The sequence below is a fragment of the Thermobia domestica genome, chromosome 9 (genome assembly GCF_964235325.1).
Source record: "Thermobia domestica chromosome 9, izTheDome1.hap1.1, whole genome shotgun sequence".
Lineage (NCBI taxonomy): Eukaryota > Metazoa > Arthropoda > Insecta > Zygentoma > Lepismatidae > Thermobia > Thermobia domestica.
Window position 1 is genome coordinate 209557072 of NC_137462.1, and position 22674 is coordinate 209579745.

At 35.4% G+C, this 22674-nt stretch overlaps 1 protein-coding gene across 3 annotated transcripts in view; it reads left to right on the forward strand.

Moving 5' to 3' along the window:
• The first annotated feature begins 4502 nt into the window (after window positions 1-4502).
• LOC145660580 (uncharacterized) overlaps window positions 4503-22674 on the forward strand; it is a 46711-nt gene continuing 28539 nt past the window's right edge. The window contains exon 1 of one of the 3 annotated variants that reach the window (XM_081725817.1): window positions 4503-4608. Coding sequence is in view for 1 of the 3 variants with exons in the window: in XM_081725814.1 (XP_081581940.1) it covers window positions 8487-8499 (13 nt within the window). In the remaining 2 variants the exon portion in view is untranslated. Of the gene's footprint in view, window positions 4609-4778; window positions 5057-8188; window positions 8500-22674 lie in introns of those variants that run through there. The other 2 variants (XM_081725815.1, XM_081725814.1) reach the window with 2 other exon arrangements.

A 22674-nucleotide genomic window follows, 5' to 3' on the forward strand; every position in this document is an offset into this window, starting at 1 on the left:
ATCAATCACTCCTTGGAACTTGTCCAAGAAGGGACAACCCAAAATTAAATCAGTCCTTAAATATTTTATGACAAAGATTGGCACATCAAAAATCCGGTTCTGAATATTCAGATTAAAAGTCTGAACACCCTGCACAGAAAATTTCTCCTTGCCGGCAAAGGCGCCCAAAGTCAACCCTGAATATGGTCTTAGCTTAGCAGATGGGAATTTCTGCTTAAGTTTTCTCCATATCTCCCAGTCCATCAGGTTTAGATCTGAGCCACTATCTATTGTACAATTTAACGTTACACCCCCAATATTACGACTTACTACCGGAGTCGATGAAAAATAATGTTCACTAATTGGTTCTGATATTTCGTCTTCTACTACAAAATTTACATTGAAATAAACTGATTGTTGATTAGTATCAAAAGTCTGAGAAATTTCATTAGGTTCTAACGGTATTAAAGTTTTAGGAATAGTTTCTAATGTCTGATCAATTATAATGGGGTCTTCATCCTTACCGCAGCCAGCTTCCCCCATTTCCAAAAGTGACTGCCTTTCTAGTTTTCCGGGGCCGGAGCCCGTCTGTCTGGGGTCGTACTATTTCCGTTTATGTTTCCCGAGTTATTGGTAAAATTTGTGTTATCACTATTTCTCTCATTACTTTGACCGGAAGTGTTTTCTGATGACTCATGCCTATAGTTCGAATTTCCATTTCGACTACCACGCCACCTTCGTCGGAAGTTACGATTCCTTCCTCGGTACGATCCAATGCCTTGATTGTTTTGCGCGTTTTGACCATTCCGATTATTTCTATTATCATTACCGTATCCTAAATTGTCTCGGTTAGTACGTTGACTGTCGAAGTAGCTAAGAAAATCAGTTTGACTCCCACTTTCTACTTGCTGAATTTTATTTTTGACGACTTTAGCCTGTTTGGCAGAAAACCGTCTCGCAGGAGGTCTTAAATCACTCGCGTGCGCGTTTGCGTGACCCGACAGTGCTGCAATTTTAGCCATCAATTCATCGATGTCTGAACACGGGCTTACCATGAACAACCGCGAATCCTCAGCCGGCAAGCAACCCAATAAAATATCTATCAATTCGGACTGGTCTGGCACTTCAGTTATATTGAAATAAACCTCAACTATATACCAAGCAAACTCAAGCAGTGTAGAAAATTTCGACCTATCGAATCTTAAAGCTTGCAAAGCTTTCTTATGGATCCTTTCCATACTAGCAGAACAATACTGTTTCTTAAAAAATTTTACAAAATCTTCATAATTTTTAATATCGCGTGCCACTGATTGCAGTCACGCTTCGACCCCCCGCATCAAACACTTCGATACTATTAAAAGTTTTTCGGCATCAGACAATCTATACATATCCAAACATCGTTGTAAATTTCGCAAGAAAGATCGGCCTGCACCTGCTGTCACCTCTCCACTAAAAACCGGAAAGTCTTTAAGGTCTTTAGGTTTGATAATAGACGATGAGAAACTAGGAGAATTTTGGAAACCACTATTAGGTGACAAGAAAAATGGGTTAGAAGTTACTGGATGAACATCAGGTTTCTGGCCTTGCCATTGCCATTGGGATTCCAAATTCGGGGTGGTTGTTACAAAAGAAGATCCGAAACAATTTCCTAAGTTAGTACTCTCATAAATCTTGTTTTGCCAATTACCTGCCACATTATGATAATTGCCATTACCACTCGACAGAGGAGGAGTCGACAGGTTGTATAGAAAAGGATTGTTAGTTGGGATATTCCTATTCCGGTTACTTGTTTGAGCAAGCCCGGTTTCAAAGTTCACGTGCGCTCTTTTTCTAGGAATTTCGTGATTTACAGACTTGTCACTTTTACTATCCTCATGCAAAGCTAATTCTAACTTTTCTAATTGCTGTTTCAATGCTGTTACTTCATTTCCTATTTCGCCTTGATACTTCTCTAATCTTTCATTTGTTTTGGAATTCTGTGATTTCAGCTCGCCCACTGCGCCCTCAACTCCATCCTGCTTACTTTTAACTTCTTGTAAAACAATATTCTGCGCTTCTATCCTCTCAGGTAATTGTTGCAAACGCGTATCCTGAGATTCGAGCCTACTCAAGGTTCCCTTCATATTATGCTCAAGTGTTTGAATTCGTAATTCATTACTCTCGACCTTCGTGCTAACTATCCCAACATTATCCATTAATTTCTGGCTTGCTACTTGCAATTCCTCATGAGCTTGTATTTTTACTTGCTCCAACTTAGAGGATAATTGCTGCACGGTTATAGCAGTTCGTTCAATTTTAGACTGCACCTCAGTAATTTGAGTCCCAAATTTCTCGAACCCTTCGTCTATTTTCTGGTTAACTTTGCTCACCTCCTTTTTACTACTAACTACCTCGTAGCTAATTTCGTCTATCTTCTTGAACAGCTTTTCCATCATTAACATAAGACCGTCTTCTCGCGAGACAGACGACACAGTACAATTGTCTCGTAAGACAGGTGACGAGGTCGCGATGGGTGCATTGTCAGAAATACCGTTATCAAGCGTAAACTCCTTGTTTCCCTTTTCGGGATCCTCGTCATTGCCATTGTTAGGCTGAGGTAGCTTAGCTGCTTCGCACCCTGCACATACCCAACGGTAGGAATCAGCGCTTACTAGAGCAAACATGCTAGAGGTATTCTTCATACCTGCACAATCAAAATGAAACCAGCGAAGGCAACTCTCGCACATCACGGCTTTCACTTTCTCTACTCCTTCATTACTGACTACTTGATGCGCATTATCACAACATGCATATTCTTTTTGCTGAGAACCCGAACAAACGCTATCCCCATCGGAGCCACTTCCACGAGACGCCATTTTACAATCGCTTTACAAACACAGTTAGCATAAAATAAAACAAAAAGACATTAAAACTTTCACTTCAAGAACACTATATACTTATATAAACACTCATAAGATATTTCCAGTCAAGCCTCCAGTCCCAGCGCCGGAAAACAAAACTCACCCACCATCTCTCCACTTCACTTCCACTTCACCTGCTTAATATTTGAATTATCCATTAATATTATTACACGTTACTTCTCGAGCAGTACTCAGACAAGAGAATCATCCTACGGCTGGGTCGCCACTTTTTAATGTAACGATTTATTTCGCTTTCTTCCTTTCCTCAAAATTTGGCCTAGGTTGAATATTCTCCTGGATACTGAAGGTACTCCAGGCTATCCAACCGTAACTTAATTGTATTTGCACAACGAAGAAAAAAAAACTTAAATTAAAATATAAAAGAAAAATAAAATAACACCTGCAATAATGAAGAAAGGAAGATTTAAAAGAAAAAAATAAATAAAATAAAATTAAACTATACTTCGAATCAGGATCTTTCTCCTGTTGAGACCACCGCGAGAAGCACTGTAACTGTTGATAGTATCCATAAAGCTTAATTCTTTCCTTCTGAAGACCACTTGCCAATATTGTTAATCCAGCTTATAACTAAGGGATATTCAGATCTCCTAACACAATGACGACTACTTCATACAGTACAAACTAAATTTATTGTTAGAACAGAAAGAAAAAAATAAAACTACAATGACAGAGCTCTCCTTCCCGCACGGGGAGGAAAAGAAAAAAAACTGAAACACACATTGCAAGTGGAAAGAAAAAAAAAGTATAATTAGGTTGAAAATTTAGTTCCAGATTATGTTCTTAATTCCAAATTTTGTCTTTACCAAACCTGTCTTTACAACCATATCTACGCGAACAACATTCATTTTAATGCACCTCTTAAGTTTCCAAATAAAATTTAGTTCAGGTTATAGTTAGTTTCATACAGTATAAACTCTGTTTCGTCAATCCGATTCTTAGTGCAAGTACATTTTTGCATTTTGGAGATTTAGAATTACATGGTACAAAATTACAAGTTCTGTTTATATCGGGTTGACCAAAGAAAAATAAATTGTTATGTTGCCTGAATTCAGTTTCGTCACAATTTAGTATTAAATTTTACAATTGTTTTTTTTAAGCACTATTACATCATTCGAAAGGAAGGGGGGTGGTAACATTTCTTTCGCCTGCTGACATACATCAGGAATACAAAATAACTATTACAAAGGTTTACGGCATACTTATTAAATCGGTTCACAAACTGAATACAATTTTCTCCCAACAGCTTTCCTAATGGCTGAACACCCTATGAAAGTGGCAGCGGTGGAGATAGAGAATGGCCGGGCCTACATAAACGCACTGAAGAAATAAAATATTATCTGCCTTCGAGCGGGCAACCTGTAATCATCCTACGGCTGGGTCGCCACTTTTGGGAATTCAAGATGGAAGAAAAATAAATAATCTCGATCGAGATAACTTATTTTTCTTCGGTGGGCCCCGAAGATGAGACGGTCCCTTTTTCCGCTCATGTATAACTGTTTATATTAGTATGAGATCGTTGGGATCTGAGGACCCAAAATGGCGCCCGTTTTCGAGTTCGATCCAAAGCCACATCAAGTGTTTGTTTATAGTCCTCGCTGTGCGCGAATGTGCTGCCACCAAGTGAGAAAAGCTAGAATAAAAACAAACAAATATCAAGAATTTATTTTTTTAAGAAGAAAATTTACAATTTAATTTTTAACTATTTCAAGTAAGTAATTATAATTTAGATATTTTTACTTTAATCGTAATTATTTTACCACATTTAATAGGTGGATAAGCATGTTAAAATTTTAAAAAAAAATCTCCCGGTAGTAAATCTACCAATTGTAAATTAAGGGGGGTGAAGTGAAGCTATCCTCGCCAGGAGGGGATAGCGTCCTTTTTCGGGTTGATTATGGCGTGTTAACATCCCAGGTAGCTACGGTGGACTGAAACCTTGAAAATAGAAGAAACCCACTGCGTTTAATATGTGAGTCATTAGTGAAAAATACAGTTAGGAAGGTGGGGTGAAGGACTAAAGGACAGCTATGAAGTGAGACCGTCATAATCCGTGCTACGACAGAATTCTTCTTCCCTGATGATGATGCACGTGCTTCACCCATAATGGATTAGTTCGCAGTGGATAAGGTTTGAACGTTAGTTTCCAGGATTACAAGGTAACATCAATGTTTTTTTTTATTTATGATGCGGCTGGAGTAAATCTAGAAGATAAATTGTAAATCCGGAAGGGTCATGCGACTCGGAAGATTCCAGGCGTAGGGGAAGTGACTGCTGCCGTCTAAATTTAGTTTCGGACGAATTGGCTGATGTTTTATAAACCGTGACAAACCTTTGAAATTTGAACTATGAACTAAATTCTCGGTTCTCGAAATTTATATTTTTTTATATATCAGATAAAAAGGGGGGAGCAAAGATAAATTAATATATACGCCTGCTTACTGTAAATTGTTTCTACGATGATAAAAATAACATTATATGAGTTTCTTTAGAGTAATGGAATCTAGAGACATGATTGTTTAAAGTAAATCTTTCCGGTCAAGCATGGGTCCCCAGTCGCCTGGGTGATAGAATTCGTCCTTCCTCTCCCTTCACTTCCACTTCCACTTGTCTCGGTTGGAACTTCAAATATCAAAAATCTACGCTTAGCTTAGCACCTCTCCATATCAAATCTTCGTTCAAATCTCTTCCGTTTTGTGTGAATTTATTTCTTTGTTTGTTAGTTATAGCAGTTAGGTTAGTTTTAGTATCGTTAACTATTGTGTACCAAAATCTGAAATTGGCTCTGTTGTTTGTGGTTAATAGGACCCTTCTAGTAAACTTTAAGTATGGAATGATAAACCGGGGGTGATGTTTAGAACGTTCACTGTTTTCTCTCTCTATCCTGCTGGCATGTTGTTAACATAAATGCTTGTGATAATGGAATTACCTGAAGCTTGTCCGCTCACCCTGTAACTTAAAGAAATATTTGGCAGATACGATCAGTAGTTAAAAATTTGTACTACACAAAAGTGACACTAGAGAAGTTGCGATTTAATGAGCCATGGGCAAAGAAATAGTTAAATATATGAAGAAAGTGTGTATTTAGAGACGTGTTGCGCCTGAGATAGACAGGTTGCCCGCTCGAAGGCAGATAATATTTTATTTCTTCAGTGCGTTTATGTAGGCCCGGCCATTCTCTATCTCCACCGCTGCCACTTTCATAGGGTGTTCAGCCATTAGGAAAGCTGTTGGGAGAAAATTGTATTCAGTTTGTGAACCGATTTAATAAGTATGCCGTAAACCTTTGTAATAGTTATTTTGTATTCCTGATGTATGTCAGCAGGCGAAAGAAATGTTACCACCCCCCTTCCTTTCGAATGATGTAATAGTGCTTAAAAAAAACAATTGTAAAATTTAATACTAAATTGTGACGAAACTGAATTCAGGCAACATAACAATTTATTTTTCTTTGGTCAACCCGATATAAACAGAACTTGTAATTTTGTACCATGTAATTCTAAATCTCCAAAATGCAAAAATGTACTTGCACTAAGAATCGGATTGACGAAACAGAGTTTATACTGTATGAAACTAACTATAACCTGAACTAAATTTTATTTGGAAACTTAAGAGGTGCATTAAAATGAATGTTGTTCGCGTAGATATGGTTGTAAAGACAGGTTTGGTAAAGACAAAATTTGGAATTAAGAACATAATCTGGAACTAAATTTTCAACCTAATTATACTTTTTTTTTCTTTCCACTTGCAATGTGTGTTTCAGTTTTTTTTCTTTTCCTCCCCGTGCGGGAAGGAGAGCTCTGTCATTGTAGTTTTATTTTTTTTTCTTTCTGTTCTAACAATAAATTTAGTTTGTACTGTATGAAGTAGTCGTCATTGTGTTAGGAGATCTGAATATCCCTTAGTTATAAGCTGGATTAACAATATTGGCAAGTGGTCTTCAGAAGGAAAGAATTAAGCTTTATGGATACTATCAACAGTTACAGTGCTTCTCGCGGTGGTCTCAACAGGAGAAAGATCCTGATTCGAAGTATAGTTTAATTTTATTTTATTTATTTTTTTTCTTTTAAATCTTCCTTTCTTCATTATTGCAGGTGTTATTTTATTTTTCTTTTATATTTTAATTTAAGTTTTTTTTCTTCGTTGTGCAAATACAATTAAGTTACGGTTGGATAGCCTGGAGTACCTTCAGTATCCAGGAGAATATTCAACCTAGGCCAAATTTTGAGGAAAGGAAGAAAGCGAAATAAATCGTTACAAATATCCTATATTTAGGTTTTATTGGTATATCTTTGTCTCAGGTTACCTTAGGTTAAGCCAATAGATAAACCTATGAGGTTCTAAAAGCAAGTGCGGGAAAAGGGTTTCCTCTTACTTATTTGTATGATTAAGCGAGAGGTAGCCTCGCTTAAGTCTGGTGTCATCCATTCGCTTCCGTAAAGGTCACATTTAAAATTTTTGTTTTTACACTTTAATTTCTTATCTGTCTTCCTGTGCTTATTAAAATTAGCAGGATGGCGACCCCACCTTATTTCAGTGTTTCCACACTGAAGGATGCTAGTGCCTTAGAACCTTTGGGCAGTTCGGGGCGCTACATATTTCAAAATACCATAACAGATTACTGACGTGCGCGTTTGAGTTAGCACACTGACTTCAGGCACTTCAGTTTGCATACTGTGGTTACTGGCTACTTATTGACGAATCCGTACTTAACAAGTTATACTTCCATTATTGTATTTCTACGAAGAACCAGGGTTGTCATTTAAGGGGGGCAGGAGGGGGCATTTGCCCCCCCCCCTAGAGTTTGAGGAATACATATACTTTAATAGATTGCCTACTAATATTCTAGTACAAAACGTGAAAGTCTTATGTCGGTGGTGGTCTTGCCCCCCCCCCCAAGCGAAGTCTGAAATGACGCCCCTGATAAGAACGCAACATATTTGATTATTTACACATTGGTCTATTAAAATATTATTACAAATTTGTCCTGTAAATTTTACAAATGTGTGAATCCATGTCGTATTTCTGCACTAAGAAATATACAGAAAATTTTACGTTAATGCATCGCTCAACACAATTCTAGAAAATGAATATGTAAGGGAAAATGTCTAAAATATCCTTAGATATCAACCCTTTACAAACAGAAACACTTTGAGTGGATTTCTATCATACTTGAATAAATTTCTAACCACAGTTTCTCACATAAGCTAAAAATATTCCATGGCGGGTGAAAAATCATATTAGTTTGCGAACATGCTTAGTGGAGATAAAGGAAAAGCAAAAAAGTTGATGATTAGTATTCAAACAAAATATCAAGACATGGTAGATATTTTACCAAGTTCAAGATTGGTATCAATAATAGCAAGATCTCATGTTTTCTTTGTTAAATACAATATTTTATAGCTGCAATTACTTATAAATTATAGCAAAGGTCTCTTACTTCAAGGAAATCAGATCAGATGAAATAATTTTCTTATTGGGCTTACGTAAAGCTTATTCTAGTCAAAGATATTCATCGTTGGATCACTATTGTCTGCTACAGCAGAAGAAATTACCATTAATTTATATCTTTCCAATAATTATTTGAAAATGAGTAGAAGAGGTAAGCGTGTAGATACAGAGTAGATAGACATATAAATAAATATTGCGATTCTTTAAAATAAAGAATGGCAGCTCTTGAGAGTATTCACATCGGTGAAAATTAAAATTTATCTTCACAAATTAAAGGAAGAAAACTTACGTAATGCACCAATTTTTGTATATTAGAATTACCATATTAGGTAGGTTTCCTTCTTTTAATTGGGAATTTTTGGGTAAATTATGCGATACACGCTTCAGCCAGGCATCAATAAGAAGACTGCTTTAAAACGGTATAGTAGAGTTTAGGTAGGGCATAGTAGTGTATTATAAAGTAGGATTGGGTTAGCTTAGTTTGAGGGAAGTTTGGATCCCTTTTGTTAAAATTAATCGAGTGTAATTTATCAGTAGCGTAGCGTTGTATTCCGAAATGGGGATGCCAAAGTTAGTCACTTATGCGATACAATACTACTGCAATCAGCGATGCATAGGTATTTCGAGGGGAAATATAAGGTTATGAAAAAGTTAGGGGGCAGGCACCCCTAATTGAGAGCCTAGTGGGGCATACATAGGTAATTGCGTGGATTACGTTAGAAGCCAATAAGCAATTGTCTCAGCTCCTTCTTGTCGCTACCGTTGTGACGAGAAAACTCGGCCCTACTGTTGTAGGAACATTGTTTCCAGTATAGTTCCCTTTATTTTTCTCTCGTGGGCAGCTTCTTTCTCCGCATACCATACTTCAATCTCGTTCTTTAAAAAAAATTCCCTAGAAATTTGTCATCTTACGTCCGGACCTCAGACGCCCGTTCGCAAATATGAGACTGAGTGTAATTATATATCATTTGAAGATGCAAATAAAAGCACTTAAAACAACTCTGGGGGCCTGTATCTGTATGCCTGTTTCTTTGTCAAATATGCAGATACTGAAGGGCCCAAACAATCTTTGTGAGGGGCGGAGCATGCTGGCTCTCTTGGCCTATCAGATCGGTGACCTTGATTCTTCTTGGCTTTATATTACCGGTATGCTTGTGTGTATGAGTCCTCTCAAAGAGTTTCTGGCTACGCCACTGGGCATACTATGTATTTATGATGAAGATTAATAGTTTAGCTTTAATTACGATGTAGTATTTAATTACTATTAAAGTATAACTATTTTTATACTATCATTTACATAAGTGACATACTTCAAAAAGGCGTTGAACTAACCATTTATGTTTTGTTCTATTTCCTTGATGTTAGCGCTTGTACGTTCTGTACAGAAACCATAGCTTAGTTCTTAATAGATAGAGTTGGTAATACTTGTGAATACGCCAGCTTATATCTAAAGCAAATGTAGGGTTGCAAGGGATGAAGAGGGATAAGAAACAAGTAGTTGGGCATGCGCATTCGACAAAAAGCAGACGAAAATTCTGATGCTTGCTGTAGGCCTGGATGCCCAAAGACCATAGTATACGACAAGAGGAAAGACAGAAAATGTGCATCTGAGTGACGCGCATGCGCAGGTTCCGCTTGTCAAAATAAGGCGAGAGATCACGTGCAGAAGATTGCACTGGAAATAATTGTGATAATTACAAGCAAACAATTTATATATAATGAAATACGTACTTTTTCTTATTAAGAGGGGATGCCGGGCATACCGGCTTTCCCTTATGCTACGCCGCTGTAATTTACCATGCCTGCCTAGGGGTACCAACTGGAGTAGGCATTGCAAAGTTTACCCGATTTTTTTTAAACTGATGTGGATTCCTTTTAGAATAGACAATGGCCATAAGTTCCTAAGAGTAAAGTAGAATAAGGCGGTAGTAAAGTATGGTATGGGAGTGAGTTATCTACAGGTTAAGCTTAAGGACAGCAGTTGAAATATTGTACAGGGATAAGTCATAAGTCTTTCAATATTCTGGTATACAACATACCTGTATTTATTACAGTACAATGAAAGCAGCTTAACATTCCATGTATAATCCCTCGTATTAGTCTGTTTGCAGCTACAATCCTGCCAATTCTTTGATTCCATGTCGACACCATGCTTTGTCCTTAAGGTAAAAGCAGTCAGTTGCTGTTGTTTTCATCTCCTGTTGGTTGGTGAAGCATCGTGATTTCAACAAGTGCGTCATAGACCGAAACAGATACAAATCCAAAGGGGCAAGGTTAGGACTATATCTGGGTCTGGCATCAGTTTGATACCATAAAGTTACTGCTATTTTTGTAGTTTTTCGAACAGAGTATGGTTTTGTGTTCTTCTGTTGCAGCAGGAAATGCTTTCGGTACATCAATGCAGGATATTATTGGTGTATTGCAGTGTACATCCGCTCCGTTAGGAATAAAGTAAATGTCGACATTGATGGTACGACCGATAGAAATGAGGTCCAAGTGAATTACCCCCTCGGCACGACTTTATGTCCAATACAAGCCTGTTTGAAAATGGTTCTGGAAGTTGGCCCCTGCTCGACTAATGTTTTTGCACATTCAGATTTCGGAGAAAGAGATTTTTCGTTACATATGAGAATCCGTTTCAGGAAACGCACATCACGCGAATTTTGCAAGAGTTGTCAGCACACGTCTAATCTCCTCTGTGCCTGAGGTTGGGGCAACTCATATGACAAAGTGTCAGCTCCCAATGAATTTCCTGAGTTCGTGAGGGTGATGCACTACAGTATACGAGGACAAGTGGCGTAGGATGATGGATAGATTTTTGTCAATGGTGTGTCGTATGACCTTCGAATCTGTTATCCTTGACTAATGTTCAACAGTTTTACAGCTTGCACGTAATTTCTGAAATCAACGAGTTGCTACGTTGTGGTTTACAGCACCTGCTTCTTTCACAATAGAAACGTTTCAGACTGCTGCAACAGCCTTATCCCTGATTCCAAATTAATATAATAACAGTTCACATATTAAACATAATTGAGCATTCTTTGTCACTGCCACTAGAAACTGACTGAAAATACTGAGGGAGTAATAGCCTCTGTGTTAAATAGTCACCTTGACACACTACCTTTCGGGATAGTTTGACCTTGTTCTTAGGGTCAATCACGGCGTATAGGCCGCATCTGCTCTTTGGATTGTGAAAATATTGCAAGACGTATGACTCATCATTGTTCTACTCTTTTGTAGAAGATTTGAATTGAGCTACAATACACTACAGTTCTTTTTCCTTTAATACAACGGACTGTCGACGTCGAGAAGGAAGTTAGGCAGAGAGGACATCTTTATTTATAACCCATTCATTTGTATGTTTTTTTTCTGCCGTCTCACAAGGGAGGGGACACAGGTGTCCCAGGCCTATCACAATCAAACTGGGTGGGCAGGTAGATCTTGACTTTAAACATTATAATCTTGTGACGCTTTTTGTAAATTTTGCCCGAGACCGGAGTTATAAGATTTTTGAAATTTTGGGTGTTTTTGATTTTGTACAATTATAAGGAGACAAGAAGTCGTTTCTATATATCAATAGATAGCACTTAGTAAGTACTTTAATTTGATATTCAATATGACACTATGGCACTCACAAAACGGTGTAAAACAACGAAATGTCTGGCATTTGGAACCTACATATCTCTGGTCTTGGGGTTGTATATTCAACATCTCGAGTGCATTTATGAGCTATTGCAATTTCTACCTACAGATGACATTGGTGACCCTCGGTCAACGGTTCTCAAGATAAAAAAAATCAAAAGTATTATAGAATATTGAGTTTTATGCTCTAACTACTGATCCTCTCGACTTAGATCTGTGAACTATAGCTCATTCTGCTCTCTCTCATTTGATGTAGATACATATATAATATGTCACATGTTTTTTAAATCTGCAAAGAATCACTTGTTTATTAGTCAGTAATCAACACGTATGTAAGTTTCAAACTATTTCACATTACATAGTTATGTGTCAAGTTAGAATTGTTAAATTCCACAGGATTAATTCAAATGATACAGATTGACATGTTCAGTTACACAATTATGCCATGTAGTCAAGTATATACATCTCCACGGTGCATGTACATGAAAACAACGATAGAAATGTTTCAATGAAAAATGAAATCTTTCACTTTAACGTCCCACGTTTATGCCCGTTAGGCTAAGGGACACGATGATTAAGGTAAGTGAAAGATGGAAGAATTCGTGGAATGAGAATGTGAGAGGAAACGGGAGATGCCGAGGAAACTCATGGATATGATGTGCAGTGTTTAAAGCAAAAGCTTTTCTTGCATCAGCCACAGATAATGAATTACACAATGCACTACAGCATTTTACACAATGCACAGTTGTAACCAGTCAAGTTGAAACAGAACTCTTCTGTGCCAAGAATTTACGAACCACACCAACATCATACCTAGCTTTACGCCAGGAAAATCGAATCATTTCCTTGAATCTCGGACAACAAAACTGATTTTGTGTCTAGGACTGAGTTTTCGAATCCTATTGCTGTGTTTCCAATCGATGTCAACTTCTTCGGCTGCGATGTGATCCTCAATGTATTCATGAAAACTCTAAGGTTCGGAAGTAAAATACCTCGATTGTCCGTCCTTCCGATGTGCACCCCGAAATCATGTTGTCGATACCAAATTTCATGTTCTCAGGGATCATGTCATTAATGTCATTGTAAGTACCACAAGAATCTACAATGAAGTATGATTCAGGAGGTGTAGTCTTGGCATACACGTCTTTGACCCATTCCCTTAGGAGCAGCTTTGTGATTTTTTCGGATTGGTTTGGAAGCGACAACATAAATTTGGGTAATTGGGAAAAGGGATACATGGTTTAGTAGGACTTTTGTCTGAAGGTTCTTTTTAAGTCGTAAACCAGACTGATCGATGTTGATTGCTCTTTCGGGATCCATAACGTTTCGGTTTCTCGTTGGCTCTGCGCAGGAATGAATGCATTTCTTTGAGTCTCTGGGCTTTGTGTGCTTGTTTCTTACGAATCCTGATTTTTGTGATTCTTCGTGAAGTAATATCGGATGAATTTTTAAACCACTTGACTCATCTTTTGCATGCGAGAAATGCCATCAAGTTCTCTCACGCTCGTCAGTGCTCAGAGCCGAATCTTGATATCATGAATGATTTCATTATTTTCTTTTACTTACAAGAACTTTTCATAAATGTGTTTATTAATGCAGTAAATGAAGCACAAATTTTAATGAAGAAAGGAACAAATTAGTAACAAGCTGAAAATTTGCACAGATGCTGGAAATGATGTTCTAAACAACATACTAAGAGTCTCCTGAAATCCCACGTGACTTTCGCCGCCATATTGGAAAATGGCCGCCGGAAGTGTCAAATGAACAATACCCAGATGAAAATAGCAATATCTTCGCTATGGTTGAACATAAAGAGATAAACTTAGTGTCGTTTTATAGAACATGGATAACACAATATATTTATAAAGAAACAATTTTTCATAAAACGCATACTTTTAAAAATATTTAGCTTTAAATTCTAAAGTTCCGAAAACTACCGTCAAACTGATTTAAAATTTTATTGAACTTACGAAGTAATTATTAACAAGTTAAAATTTGACATAGATGGTAAAGATTATTTAAATGACATACTAAAATCCCACAACTTCTTCGTTCACCATATTGGAAAATATCCAAATGTCCGAAATAATTGGAAGATAATATTTTGTTAAGTGAAATACAAAATCTGGAATGGGCTAAATATGCAAGAAATTGTCAATGCAGTCGATCCGAAGTCAATTGCGATCAATGTTTTTGGGTGGGGCGAAACATTATGACGTGTTTAAGGTTGTCGTCCGCCATCTTGGAATCAACTGGTTTACTTTAAATAACAACATGGTCGTGTGACATATTAAACAACATCCTCGTTCGAAGAGAAACCCAACGGTAAGGTTATTTTTCCAAAACCTGCAACAGGTTTGAAGTTGTGAATAGATTTAGGATATGTTATGTGAGAAATGCTGTGAAGTGAAATGTGCTGTGTGAAGTTTCGAATTAAAGGATGAAGTAAAAAACAAGCTTTATAAATCTTTGTTAATCGTCTATTCTATTGTTAATCGTCTTTGTTAATCGTCTAATAATCTATTCGCAATCTTTATAATTCTTTGTTAATAACAGCCCATTATTCTCTCATTTAGTGAGTGTGGTTAACTTGACATTAATCAATAGTATTTCAGAAATCAGTTGACCATCAAAATTACTCTACACCAATCTGATTTTAGCAAAGATAACTTTGCCGAATCAAAATTCAGTACAATTAATAAAAACAACTAATTAGAATTCAGCAAAGATAAAATGAATAATGTGCCGTCAGAGCAAACAATCAATGTTACGTCATAGTATAAAAAGGTTTAGGAGAACTAAGTCAAGATATACCAAAAGCATCTCCAAAATCATAGCTCCAGAATTTGGTTCGAAGAGTACATTTGTGCAGATGTGAACCTTAAGGTATCCTTTTCAGATTATACAGCTACCTAAGAGTAGAAGATGGTTCTGTCAAAATATTATTTTATATCCATTTAAGGGTATAAAATAGTCATATACACAGTTGTTAAAACTGTCACATTATTTTAAGGAGATACCTATACCGAAATATTAATGACCTGGAATTTTAGCCCTCAAACAATCAAAAATCATGCATTTTTGCCAAATACCTTCCAGAAGATTATGTAAGGTAATAAAGTTTCACCTTAGATGGTGTACAAATAAAACCTTCCAAATTTTGATTTTTGACAATTTTAGTATTCGAATTTTAAGTTACTTCATGATCTCGAACTAAGAAACCCCGTTTACTGAGGGCATCATACAGTACAAAGTTTTCACTTTGTACACGGGAAAGGATGCCGACAATTACAGAATATGTTAGTTCTTATGGTTTGTATATGTTTGACAAGCTTTAGAAAGTTTGTGACGTTAATTTTCACATCTGAAAGTAGGTCTGAGTGTTTCCTGGAAAGTGGAATGACATTAGATGATGATGTGATTGACCTTTGGTGTGTCCACGCACGAGCATGGCCCCCAATGGCCGCCATGGATGTCCTATAGGCTCTGAAAGCTGCCCCTGTAGCGTGCAGAGCACTGTATTGCTCAGGACCCCATTCAAAGGTTTTGGGTTTTCAAATGGTTCCCTGTGTTCCCATGGACCTTCTATAGCCCCTGTATTGCTGAGGACCCTTAAAATGGTTGTGACAAGAGTGTCCCTCTGTAGAGATCATAGCCTCTTGGTTTCTACTGACCTCATGTCATGGCTTCCAATGTATTTTAAATTGGATCATTTGCTTTTTGCAAATTTAGAACAATTTTATTTGTTTTCTCGTATTATTTACAATAATAGTCGCTGTCAAAGAATTTCTATGGAAAGTCGGATTACAAACATTTTGACCAGCTCGTAATAATTACTCGAACACTCTGTGTGAGTGTACTAAAAATGGAGATCGAACCCTGGACTTCCACGCCAAAGGCGTGCACACCAATATTTTAACCATCTCATAATAAATTTTAATTGGAACGTATGCCAAGGCATACTCGTTAAATATGTGTCTTTTTCACGTCTTTCGTATGGAAAGGAGACCGCTAAGAGGAATTGAGCCCGGGACCCCATTATGTGAAAGCCCTGCACAGTAATGCTTTTCTATGGAAAGTTGGATTAGGAGGAGGTGTAGTATTACGCATTTTTCCGTCTGAAAGATGTTGGGATTTTGTGAGGAGTGGAGGAACATTTCTTTATTCTATGGTATTTTTTAAATTGGATCATTTGCTTTTTGCAAATTCAGAAAATTATGTGTGAACGTTTTAAAAAATAATTGTAAATATAACGGGAATTGAATCCGGTACTACCAGGTTAATTATGTTAACATGAAGTGTTTAACCATGAAGGCGTAGTGGATTGGTAGGGAAAGATAGAAAATTGGTAGGGTTAAAATCTTTATTCATTTATTTATTGTATCACTTATTTCGTTTGAACACTCATTGAGTGTGTATATTTTATTCTCTCATAAAGATAAACTTGTAGCACATCCTTTTTGCTCGAACTATGAAAACTAAATAAGACTGACAGTAAACCTGGTGTTTTGCGATATGTTGGCTTTGACGTGACACCCCAAGCGTGACATTACAGAGGCATTGAACTCTGATCCTTGAACCCTTCAGCTTGCATTGGTAGCGCTTTTCCAATGCTTCTTAATGCTTAGGGCTGGCTGCATGCGAATGACCTGTGAAGGGGAGGAGAAGGAAGTAACTTTGTGATAAGCTGTTGCAACTGATTCCTTCCTTCCTCTACGTATTGTATACTGTACATGTAGACAACTTTCCCCTTCCTCTCTGTATGAATGAGCTGAAGTATATGCGACCCTGAAGGAATACTCGGAATTCAGGGCATGAGTGATTGAAGTACGTGATCACCTTTCATAGTGCTACAGGGAGAGTGATTAGTTGAAAAAGCAGATGAAATCCAATAATTTGAGAACACATTAAGAAAAAATTGATACTATCAACAGCCATACAGTAGAATGAAATTTTATAATACGAAGTGTACATGTAGTATACATAGAAAACGAAATTTTAACTGATATGCAATAAACAGACTTATTTTGTAATATTTGAAATTATATATGCAGAGAACATTTGTAAGCAATGGCAGATGAAAACTGATTGAGAATACAATTTAATGAGTATAGAGAAAGCTCTGGTATATATATCGCTATTGGTATATGAAATACAAGTTTGCAATTATGTAGATTACATCTTGAAAACTTTTTAGACAACATGTCCCAATTGTCGTTAAAAGTGTGATACCCAATGTCTGTAATAAACTATATAAAATCCCCTAATTTATATCCTTTATCCTTATTTTGTGATATCAAGGTGTTCATACACTGTCTCTCTGCTGATTTTTGAATTTTGTGTTTTTTTCTTTTTCATCGTCTTAGAAGTTTTATGTAAGTTCTTTTTATGCTTTGATATTTACTGTGTTCTTTTTATGTATGAAAAAGAATTAAGACTTAGTTTAGAATGTTGAAATATGGTGGGGTGGGAATGTGGAAGTAAATGGGAGTACCCAAGACAAACCGCGGATAGAGTTAGTGTATATATATATATATATATATATATATATATATATATATATATTAACAACTAATATCGATGGAGAGCCTTATGTGGGATGTAGAATGCTCTTTGACACGATATTAGTTGCTTCTGTCTATTATCCGTTAGACAGGAATTATACAACAATCATGCGAGAGGTTGTATTATAAATTATGAACTAAACACTTACTATGAAATCGGTCATTTATTGTCAATAATTTAATGTTGAATTATGTGTATTGTGTATGTTTATGAATCGTTAGTCAATTGTTTGATCACATCAGATAGACTGTTTGTTATTCATTCATCTGAGAGCAACCAGAGCTGTAATACAACATACCTTGACGTTGATGGAATCGAACTCATGGACTCTGAGTTAGATGTCAGCGGTGAACCACAGTGGAATGGATTCCACTGGAAACTTGAAGTTGATACTCCACAACGGATACCCAGGAACTGATCCTCTTACGGGTCTCCAGGAACTGATCTTGATTCTCTTTGACATTATTTTTTTATGTCATTCACTAGACGATGATCTTGTGGTTTCTTTCCTTACCAAATTTTGATGTTATTACATCTTTTTGCTGAAACCGTAGTTTCTACATTGTCTCTCAGTGACCAAATCTCCAAACAGTCTACGTTTGCGATTTCCACAATTTTACCCAATTTTCAGAATGTGTTGGTGTTAACATAAAATTTACAAAGTTTTACAATTTCATCTTGCCTCAATGTTTGTTTACATTGTGATGACACGTGCAGACTGGTGTCTGTATCGTTACTTCATTCAAAACAAACAACCATAAGCATAATGTAATCTTATTAGTTAATTCGTCTGTCTGCAAGATTTCTCATTTCTGAATGTAAGCCACTTTTAAAATATAATTTAATTTTCATCTTTAGCCAAATAAATGAAATTAACATAGAAATTTATATCCTAATTTAACGTTCCTTGACACGCTCCCTCTTTAAACTGAAGCATCTCCGATGACGTTTAGATCTTATACTTAAAATCGTTTTTCAGATAACACTCTGTATAAGAATTTACACATTAATGATCTTATTATTTCATAGCACTGATTACACATATTATTTTCATATTTAAAAATGTCAAAAGGAAAGCCAAAAATTTTAATGTTAAATTTGGTAAAAAGAAAATTTTAGTTATTAATTCTCGCTGATTTTTTTCATTGTTCAGTCAGTCTTATAATATTATTAAAAGAATTATTCTAGATAGCATTCATCTGCATTCATCTGCCATCTAGCGTCAAAACACACAACTACGTGAGTTTTTTGTCTTCTCACATTCATCTGATACTTTAAAAATCTGTCCATCCTAAGTTTTTTAGTAGATTTTTAAAAACGCACACACACAGAATTTCCAGAATTTTTCATGTTTACAAACATTTAATGTTAAACACACTTTTCACTTTTAATATAAATTGATTTTTATGAGGTAATTAATCACACTAACACGAAACTTGCACTCTTGTTTTAATAATCTTGAATCTTTTCCAGCTACCTAGTTGGCAACTCTGTCAACGTTCTTCTGTATCCATGCTGATTTTACAGTTTCACTTATTTCCTTTTTTGTCTTCTCCCGTTTCCGATTAACCTTGACTCGGTGTCCATTTCCTTTCCACGTCTCTAAACGAGTACGTCCTTCAATACACATCTTTCCACAATGTATATTAAATAATATTCCATCACCAAGTTAAGTCGTGATATATCGGTTTTCAACCACTTTCCGATGTTTTCAATCACTACACCAGTACTTAAACTTAATGTGATATTACCATCCCAATCGCTCTTATTATGAAACCAAAAAGTCTACTGTGCGATCTTAATTTAGTGCAATTATATGTTTTTTTAAAAAATAATGTGTGTGGCAGTGTTGAGTGTTTTCTTAACTATTTCTACTACATACACTTCATCAAAACGTTATTAGGTGAGTACCTAACATTATTTTTATTACTATTTTTATCACTATTAGTTACTATTTACTAGTTACTATTTACATGCTTATTTATAAGTTTACATATTTTATTACATATCTCCATTTTACGTTAATATTTTTATATATCCCGACACATATCCATTTATTTTATTATTATTATTTTAATTATTTTTATATTTTATCTCTATTAACTGTAATCAAAACACATTTACCGATTCAGGGTTTCCATTGAAGAAGATCCGCATTTCCTCAGATCTTGGATTAGGCTTTTGTTGTTCAACTGCGGTCCTGCTCGCAGTTCATCAATAAATCCATTTTGTTTACAGTTAACTAAATTTCCCTATCTACTAAACATTTTATTTAAATTATTGCCATAATTATTATTTTTTCCAAAGTATTAATTTATTTATTGCTATATTTATTATTATTTTTTCAAAATCACGATCTTCTCAATACTTCAAAATGTGTCACTTTTTCGACAAAATTGCATTTTCAATTTATCAACGAGGTTGATGTCCTATACCGTCTAGATCTTACACTTCTAATCGCTATGTTAAGCAATTAGTATATACGTCCTTATTTAGGTATATATGTCTCAATCCTGGTTAATATACTTCAATGTTTTTGGTCGATGGCCTGTCAACTCAAAAACGACTTAAGTTAACGTCAAAATCTGTTCTATAATTAATAATCTTAATATAATCTTAATAATTAAATAAATATATTACCAAATGGCTCAACTTTTGAAACGGCGTCTTGATCAGTTGTATAAACTTGATATTATAACCCGTCTCCGATTGTTCTATATTTCTTTAGGGTACCTTTATAGACTGGTACTTCCACGTCTTATTTATTTCCTCTAAACTATTTATTACTTGTAAGCTTACTTAATAGTTAGCTTATTCTATTCTTCTCTATATTCACATTTATAAAATATAATAATTGTCATAATCCAGGTATAATATATTAATTCAAAATCAGTTATATTCTTAATAGTCTAATCCTTGATAAAATTGACACTATACTATTTATCTCTTAATTTTTCTATCTATTCATCTATCATTGTATCTATTTCTCCTTCTCATTCTCTTTCCAGATCTTTCCTTCTCTCCTCTTTCCGTCTTTTTCTCTCATTCCTTAATTAAGTGTTTATGATTAGGTTTTTTTCACTCCTTAACCTTTTCCTAGGTCTTTACTAGTCTAACGTGCTGCTAGATTGAAAAACCTATTTTCTATATTTCTCTTTTTATTTAACATTTATTTTCCTTAATGTCTAAAATTCTTCTCTTTTACTGCTATAAGTAATCTTATTGTCTAAATCTAATTTTATTCAGAATTTTGCTCTCGCTAGACATTACGCTAAATAGACTAGATTCACAGAAAAAAATCCACTGCTTTACGAAGTGATAGACGAGGCATCCATTCTGTCTCTTCTTCATCCTATCACCGAAGACTTATGTGCTATCTTATAAATAAAAATTCTCTTGAGAGGGTGGCTAAATCCTACTTTAACATCGAGAGAATGTGACTTCCTACCGACTTAGATCTTGATCTTTTGAGATGTTGGCCTAATTTGTCTATTACGTCATTAATTAAACTAATTTTATATCGTACTAATCGATAAACCTTAATTTCACCAATCATTTATTAATTTCATTCTATCTCGCCTCTTTCTGATATTTTCCTGATAGCATACTTTTTATATTGTTCATTCTTCTCTATAGTCACATTTCTTCGTATTATTAATTTTACTTTACCTAAAGTAGATAAAGTATTAATTATCGTTAGTTATTAATTCAATGTAGTTTATATTCCCTATGTCATGAAGACATAGTAATTTCTATGTTTATATCGAAATATTTTTTTCTTTTTCTTTAACTTATATGTATTTTAATACTAATAAGAAATTACTTATATATTCTAATACTAACAAGAAATTACCTTCACCCTTTACTTATTTAAACTATAATTATATCTTAATACTAATCTTAAAATAATTAACCTATTTCCCTATACTACGTACTTAAATCTATAACGATTTAAATATATGAATCTACCTATCCCCTTAAACTATTATCAAAATTATTACTACTAAAAATTATTTACATTTGGATGAACTTGTCGTCTATTCTGTTACATGTTCATTTGAACATCCACGCATTCCTTTGGATGAACAAGCCGGCGAATGCTACTAGATCCAATGCTAGCTTCTCGCTTGCAATTACCAGCTTAGACTGCTTCTCATACTGTGCTAAGGTTAGGATTAGTCCCGCTATCTGTATAGCTTGCGTGCAATCAAAATTATTCCTGAATCTTTCTAACCAGCTATTTACTGTTATTTGGTCTTTTCCAGATTTGAAGATTGCGTACACCGAATAATTGTGTTTCTCTGATTTCAGCGCAAAGAAAATTGCTTCACGCAAAACCAGGTTCGTCTCTATTATGCCAGAAATCGTGGCTAAAACGTGTCTCCTGTAACCAAGTTCTATTAACTCGTCTAAATTGAAGATTTTGTTCGAAAACTGTACCATATGATATTTTTTGTATCTTAGGCCTAAAATATTATGCCTTACATCTAATTCCTTATTACTACTAAACGTAGGATTATACTCCTCAAAGTGCTTTAGTACCCCTAGATCTAGCCGATAATATTTTGATTTGGAAAACATAGTAGCAGGTTTTCCATTTTCTTTTATCACTGCATAATGTATCCTGTGGTTATTCTTTAAAGATAACGTGTCTAAACCTTCTAAAATACACTTATAAATACTAACGTTACTCTAAATTGTAAGATTTTGATTTAATAGTACAAGCTAGAGAGGGTGGGCGGTATGGGTTAACTTATTGTATACTAATCGCTTCGAATTTCAGCTATTATTATAATTTTAATCCTTACTCGCAAGTTATTCTATTTAACTATCTTAATGAGACCTGGGTTTGATACAAGGCGTAGGCCTCACAGCATTACAACTAATATGTAATCTATTTAGAAATGCCTATGCACCAACTGGGAATCGAACCTAAAGCATCTCCGCCATAACAACTAATATCGATGGAGAGCCTTATGTGGGATGTAGAATGCTCTTTGACACGATATTAGTTGCTTCTGTCTATTATCCGTAATAGACAGGAATTATACAACAATCATGCGAGAGGTTGTATTATAAATTATGAACTAAACACTTACTATTAAATTGGTCATTTATT